This window comes from Cherax quadricarinatus, chromosome 28, assembly GCF_038502225.1.
Source record: "Cherax quadricarinatus isolate ZL_2023a chromosome 28, ASM3850222v1, whole genome shotgun sequence".
NCBI lineage: Eukaryota > Metazoa > Arthropoda > Malacostraca > Decapoda > Parastacidae > Cherax > Cherax quadricarinatus.
In genome coordinates this window covers 1-22,956 of record NC_091319.1, presented here as the reverse complement: position 1 = coordinate 22,956, position 22,956 = coordinate 1, and the positions used below count along the sequence as shown (strand labels likewise).

General features: G+C 40.6%; 1 protein-coding gene across 1 annotated transcript in view; it reads right to left on the bottom strand.

Moving 5' to 3' along the window:
* Nucleotides 1-22,069, bottom strand: part of Prosbeta7 (proteasome subunit beta type-4) — a 40,523-nt gene extending 18,454 nt beyond the window's left edge. Inside the window, exons 1-3 of the mRNA XM_070089269.1 lie at nucleotides 21,911-22,069; nucleotides 18,895-19,101; nucleotides 11,563-11,709 (exon numbers count right to left, since the gene is read on the bottom strand). Coding sequence (XP_069945370.1) covers nucleotides 11,563-11,709; nucleotides 18,895-19,101; nucleotides 21,911-22,029 — 473 coding nt within the window. The 5' untranslated portion in view covers nucleotides 22,030-22,069. The remainder of the gene's footprint in view (nucleotides 1-11,562; nucleotides 11,710-18,894; nucleotides 19,102-21,910) is intronic.
* Nucleotides 22,070-22,956: the final 887 nt, after the last annotated feature.

The window sequence follows — 22,956 nt, the reverse complement described above, 5'->3', positions numbered from 1 at the left end:
TAAACTTTCAAATCTAGCGAGAGAAATCTGGTAGGCCTACATATGAAAGAATGGGTCTATGTGGTCAGTGTGCTCAGCATAAAAAAAAATACTGCAGCACACAGTGCGTAATGAAAAAAAAAAAAACTTTGACCGTGTTTTTGGATTAAAACAGTAACTTTGCACTGTATTTTCGTATGGTATTTATGGTTGTATTCTAGTTGTCCTGGTGTCATTTTATAGAATGGAAGACGTATTACAGAAATCGAGATGATTTTGACTGGTTTCACAATGAAAAGTACCTTGAAATTGAGCTCAAAGTAGCAGAAATGTTTGATTTGTGCCAAAGTTCAAAAGTAAACAAATCATGCCAAGCGTCCAATATACGTCAACTTGTGAGTCTAATATTCTTTCACAAGTGCACTGATATTATTTATACCATTTCTACACTAATGCAGTAGTCTGCATAACAGTAAATCTTCTATTTTTATAAGAATAAAAATTCAAAGTGGAAAGCAAAAGAAATATAAGAGGGGCCTGGGGACGTGACTAACGAACAGAGAACTTGTTATTTTAGTGCCAGGAATGTCTTTCTTGTTTATTCTGGGCCCTATTTGGAAATTGGTAACTTCTGAAATTTGTGTGAAATTGGCAAAATTAACAATTTCTAACCACTTTACTGGATAGTTGAAATTGGTAAATGGGTGGTTTCTTGTACTCATTCAATAGAAAAAAATGGAGTTCCAGCGAAATAAATATGATTTTTGTCGACAAGTACACAGGAATTGGCCAAAAATAGGGCTCAAAGTGAGGAGAATCACCGATGCGTAAACATCGGCAAGACCGCTAACTTCGCAAGAGCATAATTCTGTAAGTTTCCATCAAATTTCATACTTTTGGTGTCATTATGATCAGGAAAAGATTCTCTATCATTTCATAAGAAAAAATAATTGTTTTTTTTTTTTTCCAAAATATTTTTGACCCTGAGAACAAGTTTAGGAGAGGGCCTCTCAACCCTGAAAGGTTTAAACCACTTACATAATAATACCTGTCTGACACAGCAACATCTTGGAATCTTAGTACAGATAATTCTTCAATGCTTGCCAAACCTATTACCATGACCTAGTTCCACTAGTGGATTTTGTCCACCAGTCACACTACCTCCAACTGCTTTGCTTCGTGTGTCTCAATATATAAGCTCCCTTCTTCATGCATATGCTGTACATTTCTATCAAGACGGATGGACTGAACACATCATCTCCAGGCTGAGGGACTGATTACCTTAAACTCCACATCTTCCACCATTTTTCTCTGTACTGGACTGATACAGCCACTGGCTGGTGAAATGCTTCAATGGTAAAGAAGATATCCAAGTTTTGCACAAGCATTTCATTCATCTATTTGTCTGCTTTTTAAACCATTTTTAAACCAGGAGAATGGAAAAGCACTTGGAGAGAAGTGGTTTCATACACAATAACCGGCATGGGCTAAGATATGGTAAACTCTACCTTACTAACCTATTGGAATTCTATGATGGAAATGAGACACCTCAATTTTTTTTTATCTTATTTTGTTTGTATAAATGCAAACATAAACAATTTCAAGAGTGATATTTAGAAAGTTATGGTGGTGCTATGATTTTTATGTTTACATACAAGTGAATTTACTTTGCATATAGTGAATAAATTGTAGAAATGGAGGTCACAGCATAATAAATTTGTGTAAGGTGGAACTGCACAAGGCAAAGGAATCCTGTATAAAACATTATTAACCCCTAAAGGAAAATGCAAAAAGATTCATGAACTGAAAAACATAGAGAAATATCCGAACCATAGAATAAACAAGGGGGGAACTTACAAAAGGATGGTGATACCAACACTTTTATATAAAAGCAAGGACTTTAATTTAACCTTTAAACTGTATCTGATATACTTGTACGTCTAATTTTTTTGCCTTCAAATATATCACCTGCTGATATTATAGGCCTCAACTCAAATGAGAAAAAAATTATGATCAGGCAGGTCCACGCAGTGCATCATGAGACTCTCTGACTGTGGGTTCAAACCCCACCTGTGGTATGGTTTGTTTGCAATCATGGCATTACGATTTTGTGAGTTATCATGGGTAACACTGCCTAAATGGCATATGTAAACAATGAAAACAGGACTTCTTGTTCCCTCACCAGCTTTCCTACCAGTAAACAGGGTGTGGAATTAGCTGGAAGATGCCTCATTCATTACAATTTCACATTAACAGTGAAATTCAGCCAAAGAGCACACTATGTACATTTAACCATTAATAATACAATATAGTTAAACAATGTGACTCATTTCTATGTTTTGACGAGTATTACACCTTGAAGCAATTGCAGTATCATAAGATATTTTAGTAAATGTATATTTTAGTGGTCATGAAGGCACACAGGTGCTAGGGACACAGCAATTACATCATGATGGCATATTCCCTCAAGCCCAAATATATAACATATGATAACCCAGTCTAGTCAAACGCTTATTTCCACGTTTTTGAGAAGTATTACACCTTGAAACCAATGTAATGGGGAAAGGGGGTGTACGATACTGCCAAATGTCTGCAATTCCCTCATTATGAAATTAACATTTTATGATAATCCAGTTGTCTTATGGAAATATAAACATATATGCAGTATAATGTGATCCTTTATTGACTACGTTTTGCCCACACAGTGGGCTTTTTCAAGTCACAAACAGAACTACCTGGGGTGGAAGGAACGCGAGTATTTATAGTCAGGTTCAGAATGCTGAGGTCAGGTGGAGAATGCTGCATCTGATGATGTACCGTGTGGGGTTATAGAGTCTAAAATCTTGGGTAGCTTGGAAAGGAGATTGGATAAGTTTGTGAGCAGACCTTCTACAGTGTTCTTATGTGGGATAGCGATGAAGAAGTTTCTTGGCAAGTGGTTCAGCTATGTTATAGAAGCCACTATTCTGGTTGAAGTTGTCGGATATAGAAATAAGTGATGATTCCAGGATTCTTCGGTATTGAGTGTTGTCTTCTGTGGCGATAAGTCTTGAGTTTCTGTAGTTTATCAAGTGGTTGTGTGAATTACGGTGTTGTACGCAGGCATTCCTTGTGTCGTCAGACCTGCTTGCGTATTGGTGTTCTGAAATACGTGTTTGGAGGTCCAAACTCCTGCACTTCACGACATTTAACACACATTTCCTTGACAAGTGCAACGGGCATAGCATCCCTTCCCTCCTCTTTCTCTGATGACAGCTCTTCTGCTGCAATCTGTTGCTGCTGCTTCTGAAGGTCTACAAGTTCTTCTGTGGCGAGTTCAGTTCTATGCTTCTACACCAACTCCACATCTTCAGTCACGTCTAGGCCCAAGGTCTTCCACAGGGACACAATATCCTCTACTGGCTCAGGCTCATCTTCAAAGCCTTTAACCCTTAAACGGTCCAAACAGATCGACGTTCAAATTTGTAGTGCTACAAAAGTAGATCTACTTTTTTTTACATATTTTCAAATATAACAAAAAAAAAAAAAAGTAGATAAAAGTTTTTTTACACGTTTTCACATGTAAAACAAAAAAAAAGATCTACATTTTTTTACATACTTTCAGATGTTGAAAAAACGTATATATACGTTTGGACCATTTAAGGGTTAAAACCCCTGGGTGCCACAAAGTCAGGCCACAATTTGTTTCCAAAGTGATTTCAAAGCACCTTTCAGAAAGTGCTTTGGTGTAGTTTCTTGAAGTTAGAAATGACCTGTTGATCCATAGGCTGGATGAGAGGAGCAGTGTTAAGAGGCAAGAACTTCACAGTAACTTGTTTTCCAAGTTTGGAAGGCGAGCAGGAAAATTATCCATGAGTAAAAGGGCCCTAAGTGGCAATTGTTTTTTAATGAGGTACTTTTTGACAGCAGAAGCAAAGACCCCATGAACCCAAGCTTTCATGTTGGCCCTCCACATTACATCCAATTTGTTTTTAATAACATTGTTCTTAAAAACTTGTGGATTTTTGGAATGATAAACAAGTTAGGGCTACAATTTCTAGTTCCCACTTGCATTACCACACAGTAACAGGGTGAGCCTGTCTTTCATTGGCTTGTGTCCTGGTACTGACTTTTCCTCTTCAGTTATGTAGGTCCTCTTGGGCATTTTCTCCCAGAAGAGGCCTGTCTCATCACAATTAACCCTTTGAGGGTCGACAGGCCCTTTCCGAGATTTGTTCTCGGGGTTGACCAAATTTAAAAAAAAAAAAAAAAAAAAAAAAAAAAATCTTATGAAAAGATAGAGAACCTTTTCCCGATCATAATGACACCAAAAGTATGAAATTTGATGGAAAGCTTATGGAATTATGTTCTCGCGAAGTTAGCGGTCTCGACGATGTTTACGCATCGGCGATTTTGCCCACACTGAGCTCTATTTTTGGCTAATTCCAATGTGCTAGTCGACAAAAATCATAACTATTTCGCTAGAACTCTATTTTTTGTATCAAATGAGTACAAGAAACCACCCATTTACCGATTTCAACTATCCAATAAAGTGGTCAGAATTTAGCAATTTTGCCAATTTCACACAAATTTCAAAAGATGCCAATTTCCGAATAGAGTCCAGAATAAACAAGAAAGACATTCCTGGCACTAAAATAACAAGTTATCTGTTTGTTAGTCACATCCCCAGGCCCCTCTTATATTTCTTTGGCTTTCAACTTTCAATTTTTATTCTTACAAAAAATAGAAGATTTACTGTTATGCAGACTGCTGCATTAGTGTAGAAATGGTATAAATAATATCAGCGCACTTGTGAAAGAATATTAGACTCACCAGTTGACGTGTATTGGATGCTTGGCATGATTTGTTTACTTTTGAACTTTGGTAAAAATCAAACATTTCTGCTACTTTGAGCTCAATTTCAAGGTACTTTTCATTGTAAAACCAGTCAAAATCATCTCAATTTCTGTAATATTCAGGGAAACCGGCAGGCCGGACTTGAGTCCTGGAGATGGGAAGTACAGTGCCTGCACTCTGAAGGAGGGGTGTTAATGTTGCAGTTTAAAAACTGTAGTGTAAAGCACCCTTCTGGCAAGACAGTGATGGAGTGAATGATGGTGAAAGTTTTTCTTTTTCGGGCCACCCTGCCTTGGTGGGAATCGGCCAGTGTGATAATAAATAAAAAAATAAATTCTGTAATATGTCTTCCATTCTATAAAATGAGACCATGAAAACTAGAATACAACAATAAACACCATACAAAAATACAGTGCAAAGTCGCTGTTTTATTCCAAAAACACGGTCAAAGTTTTTTTTTTTCTCATTATGCACTGTGTGCTGCAGGATTTTTTTTTATACTGCACACACTGACCACATAGACCCATTCTTTCATATGTAGGCCTACCAGCATTCTCCCACTAGATTTGAGGGCGCTAGAATTTAGGCGTACTAGTACGTCAAAAACCCTGGGTCCTAAGCCGTACTAGTACGGCCGAAACCCCCAAAAGGTTAACACTTGTTGGGGGACAAACCCCTCAGCCTCTATGTATTCTTGGAATTCAGTTACATATTTTTCAACAGCTACTTTGTCAGCACTGGCAGCCTCCCCATGTCTAGCCACACTATGAGTGCCACTTCTTTTTTTAAAATGATCAAACCAACCCCTACCAGCTTTGACTCAGACCAATGCTGTCAATTCATCATCCAGTGCACATTCCGTGAGCACGACCCGAGCCATTCGCGTTGTTGGTTGACAACCAAGAGAACGTACAAAAAACCAGGACATTTTTCTCTAATTCCTCGTTCAAAATCTGATTTGTTTGACAAGTAATGTGGTCGACAACCGAGGTTCCACTGTAATTTACAGTAATTTTACTTATCTTCTAAAGGTGGAGAAATGAGGCTTAAAGTGCCATGATAGATAGTAGTGACTCAGATTAACCTTTATTCTGAGTCAGAGAAGTTTTAACCCTTTCAGGGTCGAGAGGCCCTCTCCTACACTTGTTCTCAGGGTCGATTTTTTTTTTTGAGAAAAAAAAAAAAAAAAAAAAAAAAAAAAAAAAAAAAAAAAAAAAGAAAAGATAGAGAATCTTTTTCTGATCATAATGACACCAAAAGTATGAAATTTGATGGAAAACTTACGGAATTATGCTCTAGCAAAGTTAGCTGTCTCAACGATGTTAACGCAACGGCGATTTCGCCGAATTTGAGCCCTATTTTCGGCCAATTCCAGTGCACTAGTTGACAAAAATCATAACTATTTTGCTAGAACTCTATTTTTTCTATCGAATGAGTACAAGAAACCACCCATTTACCAATTTCAACTATCCAATAAAGTGGTCACAAATTAGCAATTTTGCCAATTTCAAACAAATTTCAAAAGATACCACTTTCCAAATAGGGTTCAGAATAAACAAGACAGACATTCATAGCACTAAAATAACATTTCCTCTGTTCATTAGTCACATCCCTAGGCCCCTCTTACATTTCTTTTGCTTTCCACTTTGATTTTTTATTCTCACAAAAAATAGAAGATTTACTGTTATGCAGACTACTGCATTAGTGTAGAAATGGTATAAATAATATCAGCGCACTTGTGAAAGAATATTAGACTCACCAGTTGACGTGTATTGGACGCGTAGCATTATTTGTTTACTTTTGAACTTTGGCAAAATTCGAACATTTTTGCTACTTTGAGCTCAATCTCAAGGTACTTTTTATTGTGAAACCAATCAAAATCCTCTCAATTTCTGTAATATGTCTTCCATTCTATAAAATGGGACCAGGAAAACTAGAATACAACCATAAATACCATAAGAAAATACAGTGCAAAGTCACTGTTTTAAACCAAAAACACGGTCAGTTTTTTCTTTCTCGTTATGCACTGTGTGCTGCAGGATTTTTTTTATACTGCACACACTAACCACATAGACCCATTCTTTCATATGTAGGCCTACCAGCTTTCTATCGCTAGATTTGAAGGCGCTAGAATTTAGGCATACTAGTACATCAATAACCCTGGTGTGTAAGCTGTACTAGTACGTCGGAAACCCTGAAAGACTTAACCCTTTGACTGTTTCGGTTATATATATACATTTTACGAGCCATCGTGTTTGATGTATACACACTCAAAAATTCTAGCATCTTCAAATCAAGCAGGAGAAAGCTGGTAGGCCCACATGTGAGAGAATGAGTCTGTGTGGTCAGTGTGCACCATATAAAAAAAATCCTGCAGCATGCAGCGCATAATGAGAGAAAAAAAAAAGACCGTTTTTTTTGGATTAAAACGCAGACTTTGTGGTGTATTTTCGTATAGTATTTATGGTTGTATTCTCATTTTCTTGGTCTCATTTGATAGAATGGAAAACATATTATAGAATTACAGGTGATTTTGTTTGGTTTTACTATGAAAAGAACCTTGAACTGGAGTTCAAATAGGGTAAATGTTTGATTTTTGCTGATGTTCAAAAGTAAACAAATGATGTCATTGTATACACAAATAACCCGCACATAAAAGACAGAAGCTTACGACGACGTTTCGGTCCGACTTGGACCATTGACAAAGTCAATGTGCGGGTTATTTGTGTATCGTTCCAGTCACGGTATTGTGCCTTTTTGTTATTTATATATTGATGTCATTGTCCAATAAATGTCCAACTAGCCATTCTAATATGCAGTCATGAATGGGTTGACATTATTTATACAATTATTACAATATTGCAGTAGTCTACATAACAGTAAATCTTCTATTTTTTGTTTGAATAAAAATTCAAAATAGAAAGCAAGAGTAATATCAGAGGGGCCTGGAGACATGACTGATGAACAAAGAAAATGATATTTTAGAGCCAGGAATGTCTGCACTGTTCATTCTGGACCCTATTTTGAAATTGGCATATTTTTTTTAATTTGCATGAAATTGGCCAAATTGCAAATTTCTGACCACGTTATTGGGTAGTTAAAATCGGTAAATGGGCAGTTTCTTGTACTCAGTCGATAGAACAAATGGAGTTCTAAAGAAATAGATACGAGCTTTGTTGACTGGAACAATATAATTACCCGAAAATAGGGCTCAAAGTGGGCGAAATTGCCGATTCGTAAATATTGCCGAAGTCGCTAACTTTGTGGGAGCGTAATTCCGTAAGTTTTCCATCAAATTTCGTTTTTTTTTTTTTGGTGTCATTACCATCAGGAAAAGATTCTCTATCATTTCATAAGAATAAATTATTATTTTTTTTTTTTTAATTTTCGACACCAGAAGACACCTCGGGGTTTGGGGTTTTGACAGTCAAGGGGCTAAAGCTCTACTAGTGAAAATAATGTGAATGGCTGAAATGTACAGGTCTGAGAAGACTTAGATGACTGAGAAAACATTAATGGGCCTTCCCTTCATTTTTGTCTGAGAGGTGAGTGTACCTGATAAGAACACCAATTGCATCTCCTACAACTGGCAGCTGCAGTGGACTCAATCTCCTCTTTGTCATCATCATCACTTTCCTTTAAAGAATGAGGCTGTGCTGAGACTGTCAGTTTTATATGGCAATAACTATCAGCATCAGCACAGCATAACACTGAGAAGCAGTCTCTGCTGAGCTTACAGCCTGGTGTTCTATCTTCATGCTGAAAGGCTAGTGTGTTGGAAGGGAGCAAACCTAAAAAGAAACCAGTTTCATCAGCATTGTACAGCTGAGGTAACAGTTTCTCACCCTCTATCATATCATTAAACACTAACATAAACAACTCAACTTTGCCCATGGGTGCACTACCAGCTTCGCAATAAGTCTTCACACTACTCATGCCACAACAATTATGGAACCGCCAAAGCTAATCATCACTTGCTTTAACCCTTAAACTGTCCAAACACAGATCTACATTTTCTCGCCCAGCGCTCAGAATATTTTTTTTTAGAAAAAAAAAGAAGAAAAAAAAAAAAAAGACAACGTTGTTCTACATGTTATAAGATAAAAAAATTTTTTTTTAGGGTCACTACTTACTGAGATATAAGCCCACGAAGTTGGTGCTGAATGCTCAGGTGATGGCAACATGGAGTGCTGCCGCTTGCAGAAATATTAAAGATTTATCGTTTTTTTTTTCAATTCTTTTGTAATTTTCGTTGTTTTTATGTTATGATAACAATGTTTTGTTGCAGATCTTTTGATTTCATAACCAACTGTTGTTGAGACACAAATGTTTGGTACTGAATTAGTAATCATACTGTCACAAACACACATGTTCACACTTATAGATGAATTTGTCCACTGTACAGGTGTGGTACCATACTTTTTTTACTATCTGCTTTATGACACTGAAGGTGAATTCCGCATAGCGTTGTCGCTTCCCAGTCTTTATTTCATACATGTTGAAGGCACTGAGCATTGCAATGTCTACAAGATGGAAAAACACTTTCATATACTACTTGCGACTCCTATGCACACAGTCAACAAACCCTAATTGCATGTCACACTTGTCAACTAGTCGCATATTGTTTGTATAGTCAACGACAGCAGCTGGCTTTACAATATGTTCACTGGTGTCCGTGTTCACTCTGTTTGTACCATCTCGTTTCTGCGAATGGTTGACAGCAACGTCACGCCCAATTTGTCATGCCAGGTCATTGCCATAATGTCATTGGTACGAAACGCTTGCACTGCACCATCAGCAATGCCACCAGTGAACCTTGGCATGTGTTTTCTATTTCTTCTCACTGTTCCACATATATCAGTACTGTTCACACAGAGAAAATCAGCAAGCATAGGGCTTGTATACCAGTTGTCTGTGAACAATGTATGACCCTTGCCAAGGTAAGGCTCCACCATCTTGAGAACAACATACCCAGAAATGCCCAACATGCACCTGGTATCATTGAGTATATTTTTCCCTGTGTAGATGACATCCAACACAATACCAGTCTCACAGTCACACACAAAGAGTTTTTTAAACCAAAGCAATTGCGTTTGCTTGGTATACATTGTTTCAATGACAGTCATTCCTTGAACAGAATCAAGGACTCATCACAACAAAGTTCCTGAATGGATAAAAGTAGGCAGTGAATTTTTGAATCAGATACATAAACAATTCTCTGATTTTGTATAGGAGGTCATTTCTGTTGGGCGTATTCCTGTCCGAGAAGTGCAACATTCGTAGCAACAGAGTGAATCTGTTGCAGGGAAGGAGGTCATGGAAGACTGGAGTATACTGATGATGTAGTCTGTGGACCAGTAGTGTGTTATATTGTTCTTATATGTATGTGGCATAAGCATGACAGTGCCAAGGAATAAATACATTTCAGCCACAGTTACATCTTTCCACCTGTGCAGCCATGACGATGCTGCAACCTCTGTGTTGTTCATTGTATAGTGGTAGTACATGTTGGTCTGGGGAACAATCAGGTTCATTATAGGCTCATCAAAGTATAGTTGGAAATAGTCTAACTCTGGAGATTCATTTGTGATGGAACATTCTGGCATGATGCCACTTCCACTAGCATCAAAACTGAGAGGATGATGCCAGTGGAATGGTGTACTTTCTGTCCAGTTCCATTCATGATCACATGGTGCAGGGTGGACCTGTGGCATGGGGCGTGGGGGGAGCAGGAGGAGAGACGGGAGTGGAGGCATGAATGAATCACAGGGGTTTGCCATGATGCTGACTCAAGATGGAGCTGAAACTAACTGGAGGTACCATGCAGTACCGTGGCATCCCAATTTTTTTCATAATACGCACACTGAGTGCTCAGACACATTCTCTCATGTCTAGGCGACTCAGGCCTATCATGCCAAATTTGAAGGCATGAAAAATTAAACATAGATTTACGTTCAGAGCGTTAGCAGTACTACTGTAGATCTACGTTTGGATAGTTTAAGGGTTAAATTCTACATTCATATGCACTGCTACGTTTGGACAGTTTAAGGGTTAAATTCTACATTCATATGCACTGCTAGCCTATGAGCAGCAGAGCAAAGATCAAATGACAGAGTTAGTGGACTTGGCTCAATACTTCAGAAGAAAAACATGACACTCACTACAGACAAAATGCAGAGTTATGGACTTTTGTCTACTGTGTCCCATAATGACAATGTTTGTCCAGGTAATTTTTTGGTCAGAAACTGTTATCTGTTTATGAGAGGTCCATTGACCTTTCAACTGTGTCCACTGTACTAGTACACAATGCATATTATACAATTTTTCTAGGCCTCACATTTACCACACACTGCCATTTTAGGCTTTTCCCATCAAGCACTGCATGAGGCAGGATTTTTTTTATGCTTCGTATACTAATCGCAGACTTGGCGCAGTGCTCCTTTTTTCTTGTGTTCTTATATAACCTTCGACCTCCAACAACGCTGGGTAATTTTCAAAACTTATTTTTTTTTTTGGGGGGGGGGGGGGGGGGGGGGGGGGGGGGAGAATCTTCGATGTTGTAAATCTGAGTAATGAGGACACTCTCAGCTGTATTTGGCATTATGTACATAAACATGCTTCCTAGTTTTTTACCAGAAGGAAATATTTTGGAGGCAAATTTTGAATGAAAATTATTTCTAGGATTAAGTTCCTGAAATAAATGAAGATCTACAAAATAAATAACTTAAACATGAAACTTCAACTTACGGTTCGTCATCCTTGTAACCAGCTACAACACACTCTAGCCAAAGAGGGTCAAATCTACTACGACGATTGTAAAGTACCCTAGTAAGCCAACAGTGTAGTGCTCCAGCATTAAGCTCACGTGTGTATCCACCACATACATCATCACGACTGTAAATCAACAAAATATAAGTTGTAATAAATCTGCCTTATCAAGCAGTTTGTTACTATTAAAATTACTGTAAATAAATAGAGCCAAACAGTGTCATCTCCCACACCAAATGTGAATTCTCTCAACAACACTGTTAATAAAGAACTCTTAAAACACTACCAATAAAGTCATGCTTAACAGTGACAAGACCTTCTACATGATCTTTGGGAACAGAGCTACAAATGTCCAACTAAATGTCATAATTAACCCATAAACAGTCCAAACGTATATATACATTTTTTCAACATTTGAAAGTATGTAAAAAAAGTAGATCTTTTTGTTTTTTTTACATTTGAAAATGTGTAAAAAACTTTGATCTACTTTTTTTTTGTTATATTTGAAAATATGTAAAAAAAAAAACGTAGATCTACTTTTGTAGCACTACACATGTGAACGTAGATCTGCTTGGACCGTTTACGGGTTAATGGCCCTCCCATTGCTAAATAAAATGGAGGAAAATTCCTAGGTCTGTTCCTAGTCAACACCCACATTCAACACATTACAAAAACAAAAAAAAAAGTATCCAAATCAGTTGGCATCCTCTCCAAGATATTATTTATTATCACACTGGCCGATTCCCACCAAGGCAGGGTGGCCCGAAAAAGAAAAACTTTCACCATCATTCACTTCATCACTGTCTTGCCAGAAGGGTGCTTTACACTACAGTTTTTAAACTGTAACATTAACACCCCTCCTTCAGAGTGCAGGCACTGTACTTCCCATCTCCAGGACTCAAGTCCGGCCTCCCGGTTTCCCTGAACCCCTTCATAAATGTTACTTTGCTCACACTCCAACAGCACGTCAAGTATTAAAAACCATTTGTCTCCATTCACTCCTATCAAACACGCTCACGCATGCCTGCTGGAAGTCCAAGCCCCTCGCACACAAAACCTCCTTTACCCCTTCCCTCCAACCTTTCCTAGGCCGACCCCTACCTCGCCTTCCTTCCACTACAGACTGATACACTCTTGAAGTCACTCTGTTTCGCTCCATTCTCTCTACATGTCTGAACCACCTCAACAACCCTTCCTCAGCCCTCTGGACAATAGTTTTGGTAATCCCGCACCTCCTCCTAACTTCCAAACTACGAATTCTCTGCATTATATTCACACCACACATTGCCCTCAGACATGACATCTCCACTGCCTCCAGCCTTCTCCTCGCTGCAACATTCATCACCCATGCTTCACACCCATATAAGAGCGTTGGTAAAACTATACTCTCATACATTCCCCTCTTTGCCTCCAAGGACAAAGTTCTTTGTCTCCACAGACTCCTAAGTGCACCACTCACCCTTTTCCCCTCATCAATTCTATGATTCACCTCATCTTTCATAGACCCATCCGCTGACATGTCCACTCCCAAATATCTGAATACATTCACCTCCTCCATACTCTCTCCCTCCAATCTAATATCCAATCTTTCACCACCTAATCTTTGTTATCCTCATAACCTTACTCTTTCCTGTATTCACTTCTAATTTTCTTCTTTTGCACACCCTACCAAATTCATCCACCAATCTCTGCAACTTCTCTTCAGAATCTCCCAAGAGCACAGTGTCATCAGCAAAGAGCAACTGAGACAACTCCCACTTTATGTGTGATTCTTTATCTTTTAACTCCACGCCTCTTGCCAAGACCCTCGCATTTACTTCTCTTACAACCCCATCTATAAATATATTAAACAACCACGGTGACATCACACATACTTGTCTAAGGCCTACTTTTACTGGGAAATAATTTCCCTCTTTCCTACATACTCCAACTTGAGCCGCACTATCTTCGTAAAAACTCTTCACTGCTTTCAGTAACCTACCTCCTACACCATACACCTGCAACATCTGCCACATTGCCCCCCTATCCACCCTGTCATACGCCTTTTCCAAATCCATAAATGCCACAAAGACCTCTTTAGCCTTATCTAAATACTGTTCACTTATATGTTTCACTGTAAACACCTGGTCCACACACCCCCTACCTTTCCTAAAGCCTCCTTGTTCATCTGCTATCCTATTCTCCGTCTTACTCTTAATTCTTTCAATAATAACTCTACCATACACTTTACCAGGTATACCCAACAGACTTATCCCCCTATAATTTTTGCACTCTCTTTTGTCCCCTTTGCCTTTATACAAAGGAACTATGCATGCTCTCTGCCAATCCCTAGGTACCTTACCCTCTTCCATACATTTATTAAATAATCGCACCAATCACTCCAAAACTATATCCCCACCTGCTTTTAACATTTCTATCTTTATCCCATCAATCCCGGCTGCCTTACCCCCTTTCATTTTACCTACTGCCTCACGAACTTCCCCCACACTCACAACTGGCTCTTCCTCACTCCTATAAGCTGTTATTCCTCCTTGCCCTATATACGAAATCACAGCTTCCCTATCTTCATCAACATTTAACAATTCCTCAAAATATTCCCTCCATCTTCCCAATACCTCTAACTCTCCATTTAATAACTCTCCTCTCCTATTTTTAACTGACAAATTCATTTGTTCTCTAGGCTTCCTTAACTTGTTAATCTCACTCCAAAACTTTTTCTTATTTTCAACAAAATTTGTTGATAACATCTCACCCACTCTCTCATTTGCTCTCTTTTTACATTGCTTCACCACTCTCTTAACCTCTCTCTTTTTCTCCATATACTCTTCCCTCCTTGCATCACTTCTACTTTGTAAAAACTTCTCATATGCTAACTTTTTCTCCCTTACTACTCTCTTTACATCATCATTCCACCAATCGCTCCTCTTCCCTCCCGCACCCACTTTCCTGTAACCACAAACTTCTGCTGAACACTCTAACACTACATTTTTAAACCTACCCCATACCTCTTTGACCCCATTGCCTATGCTCTCATTTGCCCATCTATCCTCCAATAGCTGTTTATATCTTACCCTAACTGCCTCCTCTTTTAGTTTATAAACCTTCACCTCTCTCTTCCCTGATGTTTCTATTCTCCTTGTATCCCATCTACCTTTTACTCTCAGTGTAGCTACAACTAGAAAGTGATCTGATATATCTGTGGCCCCTCTATAAACATGTACATCCTGAAGTCTACTCAACAGTCTTTTATCTACTAATACATAATCCAACAAACTACTGTCATTTCGCCCTACATCATATCTTGTATACTTATTTATCCTCTTTTTCTTAAAATATGTATTACCTATAACTAAACCCCTTTCTATACAAAGTTCAATCAAAGGGCTCCCATTATCATTTACACCTGGCACCCCAAACTTACCTACCACACCCTCTCTAAAAGTTTCTCCTACTTTAGCATTCAGGTCCCCTACCACAATTACTCTCTCACTTGGTTCAAAGGCTCCTATACATTCACTTAACATCTCCCAAAATCTCTCTCTCTCCTCTGCATTCCTCTCTTCTCCAGGTGCATACACGCTTATTATGACCCACTTCTCGCATCCAACCTTTACTTTAATCCACATAATTCTTGAATTTACACATTCATATTCTCTTTTCTCCTTCCATAACTGATCATTCAACATTACTGCTACCCCTTCCTTTGCTCTAACTCTCTCAGATACTCCAGATTTAATCCCATTTATTTCCCCCCACTGAAACTCCCCTACCCCCTTCAGCTTTGTTTCGCTTAGGGCCAGGACATCCAACTTCTTTTCATTCATAACATCAGCAATCATCTGTTTCTTGTCATCCGCACTACATCCACACACATTCAAGCATCCCAGTTTTATAATTTTTTCTTCTCTTTTTTAGTAAATGTCTACAGGAGAAGGGGTTACTAGCCCATTGCTCCCGGCATTTTAGTCGCCTCATACGATACGCATGGCTTACGGAGGAAAGATTCTTTTCCACTTCCCCATGGACAATAGAAGAAATAAAGAACAAGAGCTATTTAGAAAAAGGAGAAAAACCTAGATGTATGTGTATATATATGCATGTGCGTGTCTGTGAAGTGTGACCAAAGTGTAAGTAGGAGTAGCAAGATATCCCTGTTATCTAGCGTGTTTATGAGACAGAAAAAGAAACCAGCAATCCTACCATCATGCAAAACAGTTACAGGTTTCTGTTTCACAGTCATCTCGCAGGACGGTAGTACTTTCCTGGGTGGTTGCTGTCTACCAACCTACTACCACTACTTACATTGCACTAGTCTCTAATCTATCCCTACCTCACCTATGCCATTTATAACTGAGGACCCACTACAACAAATCACCTTAAACCAATAATGACAACAGAGCGGCAGTATGAATGATCACCCAGTCTACTGCCATACAACACGCTCTCCCTTCAGAAACCTAAATCTAGTTATATACATAAAATTCACTCATACTACTGTACATGCTACATATATAGGACAATAAATTCTAATGTCAATCCTGCCCTGAGACCCTTTCTTGATAGTTGCAACAGAACTCATGGACATAATAGCAGACAAAAAGGATAATAGGACCTAAAATACTGAACTCTCTACCTGAAAACTCCAGTCTCCCTCTATCTACCAACCAATTCAAAGTTACTGTTAAAAAACACCTTTCCATAATGTAATCTTAACAATAAATTATGTTGAACACTCACTAAAAACAAGAGACATAGCCCCACTCTACGAAAGTGGCAGTAAAGCAATTGCAAAGAACTAGACTGATTGCACTATCATCCCATACCATAAAAATCTTTGAAAGGGTTCTAAGAAGCAAGACTGCCAACCACCTAGATACCCATCAATTACACAACCCAGGGCAACACAGGTTTAGAGTAGGCCACTCCTGCCTGTCCCAGCTACTGGACCACTATGACAAAATCCTGGATGTTATAGAGGATAAACAAAATGCAGATGTAGTATACACAGACTTCACACAAACCTTCGACAAGTTTGACCACGGTGTAATAGCACACAAAATGCATAATAAAGGAATAACAGGAAGATGTAAGCTGACACCCAAATTGCCATGACAGTGTTCTCCATCAAAGATACTGCAAGACTCCGAGTGGACATCAACCAAATCTTCAAATGGCCCACTTAAAACAATATGAAGTTTAATGAAAAGAAATTTCAACCACTCAGATATGGAAAACTTGAGGAAATTAAAACTGTATCAGGTTTTACAACAAATTCTAACCATACAATAAAGCAAAAAAGTAATGTGAAGGCCCTGGGAATGATAATGTCAGAGGATCTCGCCTTCAAACACCACAACAATGTATCTACCGCACCTGCTAGGAAAATAATAGGATGGATAATTAGAACCATCAATCTTGAAAAGAAAACAGCGCATGTGTGAAGAAGTGGCTTATACACTGTAGGCAGATGATTACATCGACTCAAGGCTGAGGGACTGATTACCTCATACTCCTGTTCTTCAAGATTCTCCTTTGTATGGACTGATGAAGCCACTGTGTGGCAAAACGTCTCCTCGTTAAAGATACCCAAGTGTTGAACTTTTTTTTTTTTTTCAACAAGTCGGCCGTTTCCCACCGAGGCAGGGTGACCCAAAAAAAAAGAAAGAAAATCCCCAAAAAGAAAATACTTTCATCATCATTCAACACTTTCACCACACTCGCACATTATCACTGTTTTTGCAGAGGTGCTCAGAATACAACAGTCCAGAAGCATACACATATAAAGACACACAACATATCCCTCCAAACTGCCAATATCCCAAACCCCTCCTTTAAAGTGCAGGCATTGTACTTCCCATTTCCAGGACTCAAGTCCGACTATATGAAAATAACCGGTTTCCCTGAATCCCTTCACTAAATATTACCCTGCTCACACTCCAACAGATCGTCAGGTTCCAAGTACCATTCGTCTCCATTCACTCCTATCTAACACGCTCATGCACGCTTGCTGGAAGTCCAAGCCCCTTGCCCACAAAACCTCCTTTACCCCCTCTCTCCAACCCTTTCGAGGACGACCCCTACCCCGCCTTCCTTCCCCTATAGATTTATATACTTTCCATGTCATTCTACTTTGATCCATTCTCTCTAAATGACCAAACCACCTCAACAACCCCTCTTCTGCCCTCTGACTAATACTTTTATTAACTCCACACCTTCTCCTAATTTCCACACTCCGAAGTGTTGCACATGTGTCTAATTTATCAACCTGTCGGTTCTCTGAACCATTCATCTACAAGGCCAACATTGTCAAAGTACCACACTTGGATCCACTTCGAGGACAGAGAAGCAAGCTTTTATACCACAAGATGGGCAGAAAGCAGCAACTTCACTCTGGCTCTACCCTTCTCCAGAACATCACTTCATCTGAGATCATTTATCCCCAGGATGACTCGGGTTTGGAACACATTCGTACAGTATTATGATGTCAACAAGATAAAGTCAGTTGATCAAATGAAAATGCTGGCCCACAGATGGCTCCAACCCTCATCCTGTTCCCTACTTGTATGTTTCATAACAATAAAAATGCTTTCAAATGAGCTGATGTATGTAACAGCTCTTAGCTTGTCAATAAAGTTAGAAATCCTTAGCTTGTAAATAGCTTTTCAATAAAGCTAGGGATCCTTAACCTAACCTTGTCAAATCCTGTTAAAAAAATAAGGAGATAGAGAGAGAGAGAGAGATACAGTGAGAGAAAAGAAAAAGAGAAAGGAAAAGAGGGGAAGGGAACTATCATATCTGGTGAAGATTCTCGAATTTCAATTCTTCCCATACATGAATATGGGATCTCTGCAAATTAGGATTTACTAGATACTGTTGTACAGTACTTGGTATACTAAAAATTTATTATGAATAAAGTGCTACAAAAATTATTTGAAATTCTGTTGAGAATGAATTTACAGTATTTTTATACAGTATATTGTGTCTTATGTTTTTTTAATGAAAGCAGGTGTTAAGACATGAAGTGGAAAAGCAGTTGAAGAAAAGTGTACAAGGCTATAAAGGTGAACTGATATGATGTGAGAAGACAAAGGAGAATCAAGCATACAATGTAGCAATGAATAGGATGGAGAAGCTGCTACCAAGAGGAATTTGCCTCCACAACCCATGAAAGTGGGGAACAAGTTAATTAATGGAAAACATGTTCAATGAAACAAACTTTCACCATCAAGCATCAAATCATTCTTTACTAGGGCTGAACTTTGTGCCAAAAGATGAAAATATATAACTTCCTCAGTACTATACAACACTTACACTTTTTGTTCTATGACTTCCCTGATGAACTGATAATCTGCAATATCTCCACTACAAGCTAAAGCTGCTTTATCAGTCACTTTGAAGAGTCGCTTAACATCCCGGAACCTTGCCAGTGATCCATATGAGCCAAGGGAATCAGCAGCAAGCATCACTCCTCCATCATAGACAAGACCCACTACTGATGTACCTGATGTTGAAGGGTACCTGAAAAGAAGCAATAATTTTAAATGCAACTCTCAGCAATCACTTTTTCATTCTTGAATGAATTATATACAGCAAATTATATATGCAGCAAATTTAAACAGATTTATTAACAATGACAGATCAGGATTTTTGTATTAAAATGTCATTGGATTCAAATGTTAAGAATAATTTATAACTAATTTTTTTATAAAAACAATATGGTTAGTTGAAATGTGCCAATGTATATTACAATTATTATTATAATCATAACTAAGTACTAAACCTATAAGGGTCAAAAAGCACTGATAAGTATTACCAGTATCAGTAAATTTTGATAGTATTGGCTAATTTTATCAGTATTTACTTAAAATGAGAATCAGTATCAGCAAAAGGTTTGGTATCTTCCCATCTGTAATGGGTCTGCTGTAGTCTGCCTGCTCTCCCAGCTCTGGCCTACCTGCCCTTCCCTGGCCTGGCCTACCCGCCCTTCCCTGGCCTGGCCTACCTGCCCTTCTCTGGCCTGGCCTACCTGCCCTTCCCTGGCCTGGCCTACCCGCCCTTCCCTGGCCTGGCCTACCCGCCCTTCCCTGGCCTGGCCTACCTGCCCTTCCCTGGCCTGGCCTACCCACCCTTCCCTGGCCTGGCCTACCCACCCTTCCCTGGCCTGGGCTACCCACCCTTCCCTGGCCTGGCCTACCCGCTCTTCCCTGGCCTGGCCTACCTGCCCTTCCCTGGTCTGGCCCCTTCCTTGGCCTGGCCTACCTGCCCTTCCCTGACCTGGCCTACCTGCCCTTCCCTGGCCTAGCCTACCAGTCCTTCCCTGGCCTACCTGCTCTTCCCTGGTCTGGCCTACCTGCCCTTCCCTGGTCTGGCCTACCTGCCCTTCCCTGGTCTGGCCTACCTGCCCTTCCCTGGTCTAGCCTACTTGCCCTTCCCTGGCATGGCCTGCCTGCCCTTCCCTGGCCTAGCCTACCTGCCTTACCCTGGCCTGGCCTGTCCTACCTGCCCTTCCCTGGTATGGCCCACCCACCCTTCCCTGGCCTAGTCTACCTGCCCTTCCCTGACCTGACCTACCTGCCCTTCTCTGGCCTGACCTACCTGCCCTTCCCTGGCCTACCTGCCCTTCCCTGGCCTGGCCTACCTGCCCTTCCCTGGCCTGACCTACCTGCCCTTCTGTGGCCTGACCTACCTGCCCTTCCCTGGCCTGACCTACCTGCCCTTTCCTGGCCTACCTGCCCTTCCACAGCCTACCTGCCCTTCCCTGGCCTACATGCCCTTCCCTGGCCTGGCTTATCTGTCCTTCCCTGGCCAGGCCTACCTGTCCTTCCCTGGCCTGGCCTACTTGCCCTTCCCTGGCCTACCAGCCCTTCCATGGCCTACCTGCCCTTCCATGGCCTTCCTGCCCTTCCCTGGCCTACCTGCTCTTCCTTGGCTTGGCCTACCTGCCCTTTCCTAGTCTGGCTTACCTGCCCTTCCCTGGCCTGGCCTACCTGCCCTTCTCTGGCCTGGCCTACCTGCCCTTCTCTGGCCTGGCCTACCTGCCCTTCAATAGCCTGGCCTACCTGCCCTTCCATGGATTGGCCTACTTGCCCTTCTATGGCCTACCTGCCCTTCCCTGGCCTACCTGCCCTTCCCTGGCCTGGCCTACCTGCCTTTCCCTGGCCTGGCACACCTGCCCTTCCCTGGCTTGGCCTACCTGCCCTTCCCTGGCCTGGCCTATCTGCCCTTCTATGGCCTGGCCTACTTGCCCTTCTATGGCCTACCTGCCCTTCCCTGGCCTGGCCTACTTGCCCTTCCTTGGCCTACTTGCCCTTCCTTGGCCTACCTGCCCTTCCTTGGCCTACCTGCCCTTCCCTGGCCTGACCTACCTGCCCTTCTATGGCCTGGCCTACTTGCCCTTCTATTGCCTACCTGCCCTTCCTTGGCCTGGCCTACCTGCCCTTCTCTGGCCTGGCCTACCTGCCCTTCCCTGGCCTGGCCTACCTGTCCTTCCCTGGCCTGGCACACCTGCCCTTCCCTGGCTTGGCCTACCTGCCCTTCCCTGGCCTACCTGCCCTTCCCTGGCCTGGCCTATCTGCCCTTCTATGGCCTGGCCTACTTGCCCTTCTATGGCCTACCTGCCCTTCCCTGGCCTACCTGCCCTTCCCTGGCCTGGCCTATCTGCCCTTCTATGGCCTGGCCTACTTGCCCTTCTATGGCCTACCTGCCCTTCCCTGGCCTGGCCTACTTGCCCTTCCTTGGCCTACCTGCCCTTCCTTGGCCTACCTGCCCTTCCCTGGCCTACCTGCCCTTCCCTGGCCTGACCTACCTGCCCTTCTATGGCCTGGCCTACTTGCCCTTCTATTGCCTACCTGCCCTTCCTTGGCCTGGCCTACCTGCCCTTCCCTGGCCTGGCCTACCTGCCCTTCCCTGGCCTGGCCTACCTGCCCTTCCCTCGCCTGGCCTACCTGCCCTTCCCTGGCCTGCCACTTCGCCTGGGCATAAGCCTATGACAAACAGCCTTACTCTGCTGTGTGCGCCAATTCTCCCTGAAGATTTCAAGCTGAAGCCTATGTTTATTTAAAACTTAGAAAATCCTGTGCCGGGGATCGATCCCGGACCCCTCAGTGTGTAAGTAAAGGTACTACTAACCCAGCCACAAGCTAATTAATATTCAGTAATTATAAGTTAATGTTCTTCATAACCATAGGCTTTCTATACGGCATATCAATCATGTTAATTAATCCCTTACCAAGTGAAATAAAAATTACCATTATTCAATAAGCCTAGGATGACCCACGTCAAACTGTGCTTTATTTCCGTCACAAATCAACCTAACACCAGGACTTACATAGTATGAGACTTTCCTGTATTCATCTTGCTATTTCCAGGAAAGTTGTAAAAGTGTCCAGGTGTAGGTCCTCCCGACCACAGAGGAAAATCTTGCAGACACACTCCTGGTACAGCCATGATGACAATATGAGACCAGCAACACAACACTCAATTGAGACCTTCTTCATTTTTTTCAGCATTTATTTTAATTAAATTATAGTCGTATGTTATATAATTTATCTTGCTTATGAAGAAAAAACTTAATTATTTATTTAATTTACTTACTAGAAATGTAAATAACATCTCAATTGATGTCAACAGCTAAGGGACATTAGTATAAAAAATACATTGTAACTCTGATGTATCACATAACTTTGTACATAAGCATTGTATGAATCATAGTAATTATATTTTTATTATAATAAGTAAGAACAAAGAAACGAATGAGAAACTCAAAAATTGTGGTTAATGTCCTAATCTATATGGCACCACAAAATTCTCCTGCATACCTGACACAATACATAGACTATGCTTTTATTTTCTTAAAAGTAATTATTAGAGTGTATGATATTTATAGCAAAATATTTAACAAATTATACTTATAGTATAAGTGTGTATTTTACATTCGCGCCAATGTGTGTTTTGAAGTTTGCGCATGCGTGTAGTCTCCAGTAGTGAAAGATGGAAGGAAAGTGGTGCAATGTTTGAATGTTTGTCATCCTAAATATCTATTGTTTATATTATATTTGAATGGAAATATTAGTAGAATCATGACGGAACCAAAGAAGGTAGCCTTTTCTACCCTTGGAAGTATCAAGAAGGAAAGGAAAAGGGATAGAAAGGTTAAAAGCGTGCGAATTATGTTGACACTGGCAGAGTCCAATGAGAAGTCCTGTCCGGAGTTCAACTATCGAGAGCTGGTGTCTCAAAAATTGGTAAGTAAATGGGCGAGAATGTGAGTGGAAGTTAAATGCATAACTTCAGACGTTGATGTATATTTTGACTGGTTATTTTTGTAGTGTCAGTATTGCATGGTTTTTTGATAAATAGATGTAATGGAGGAGA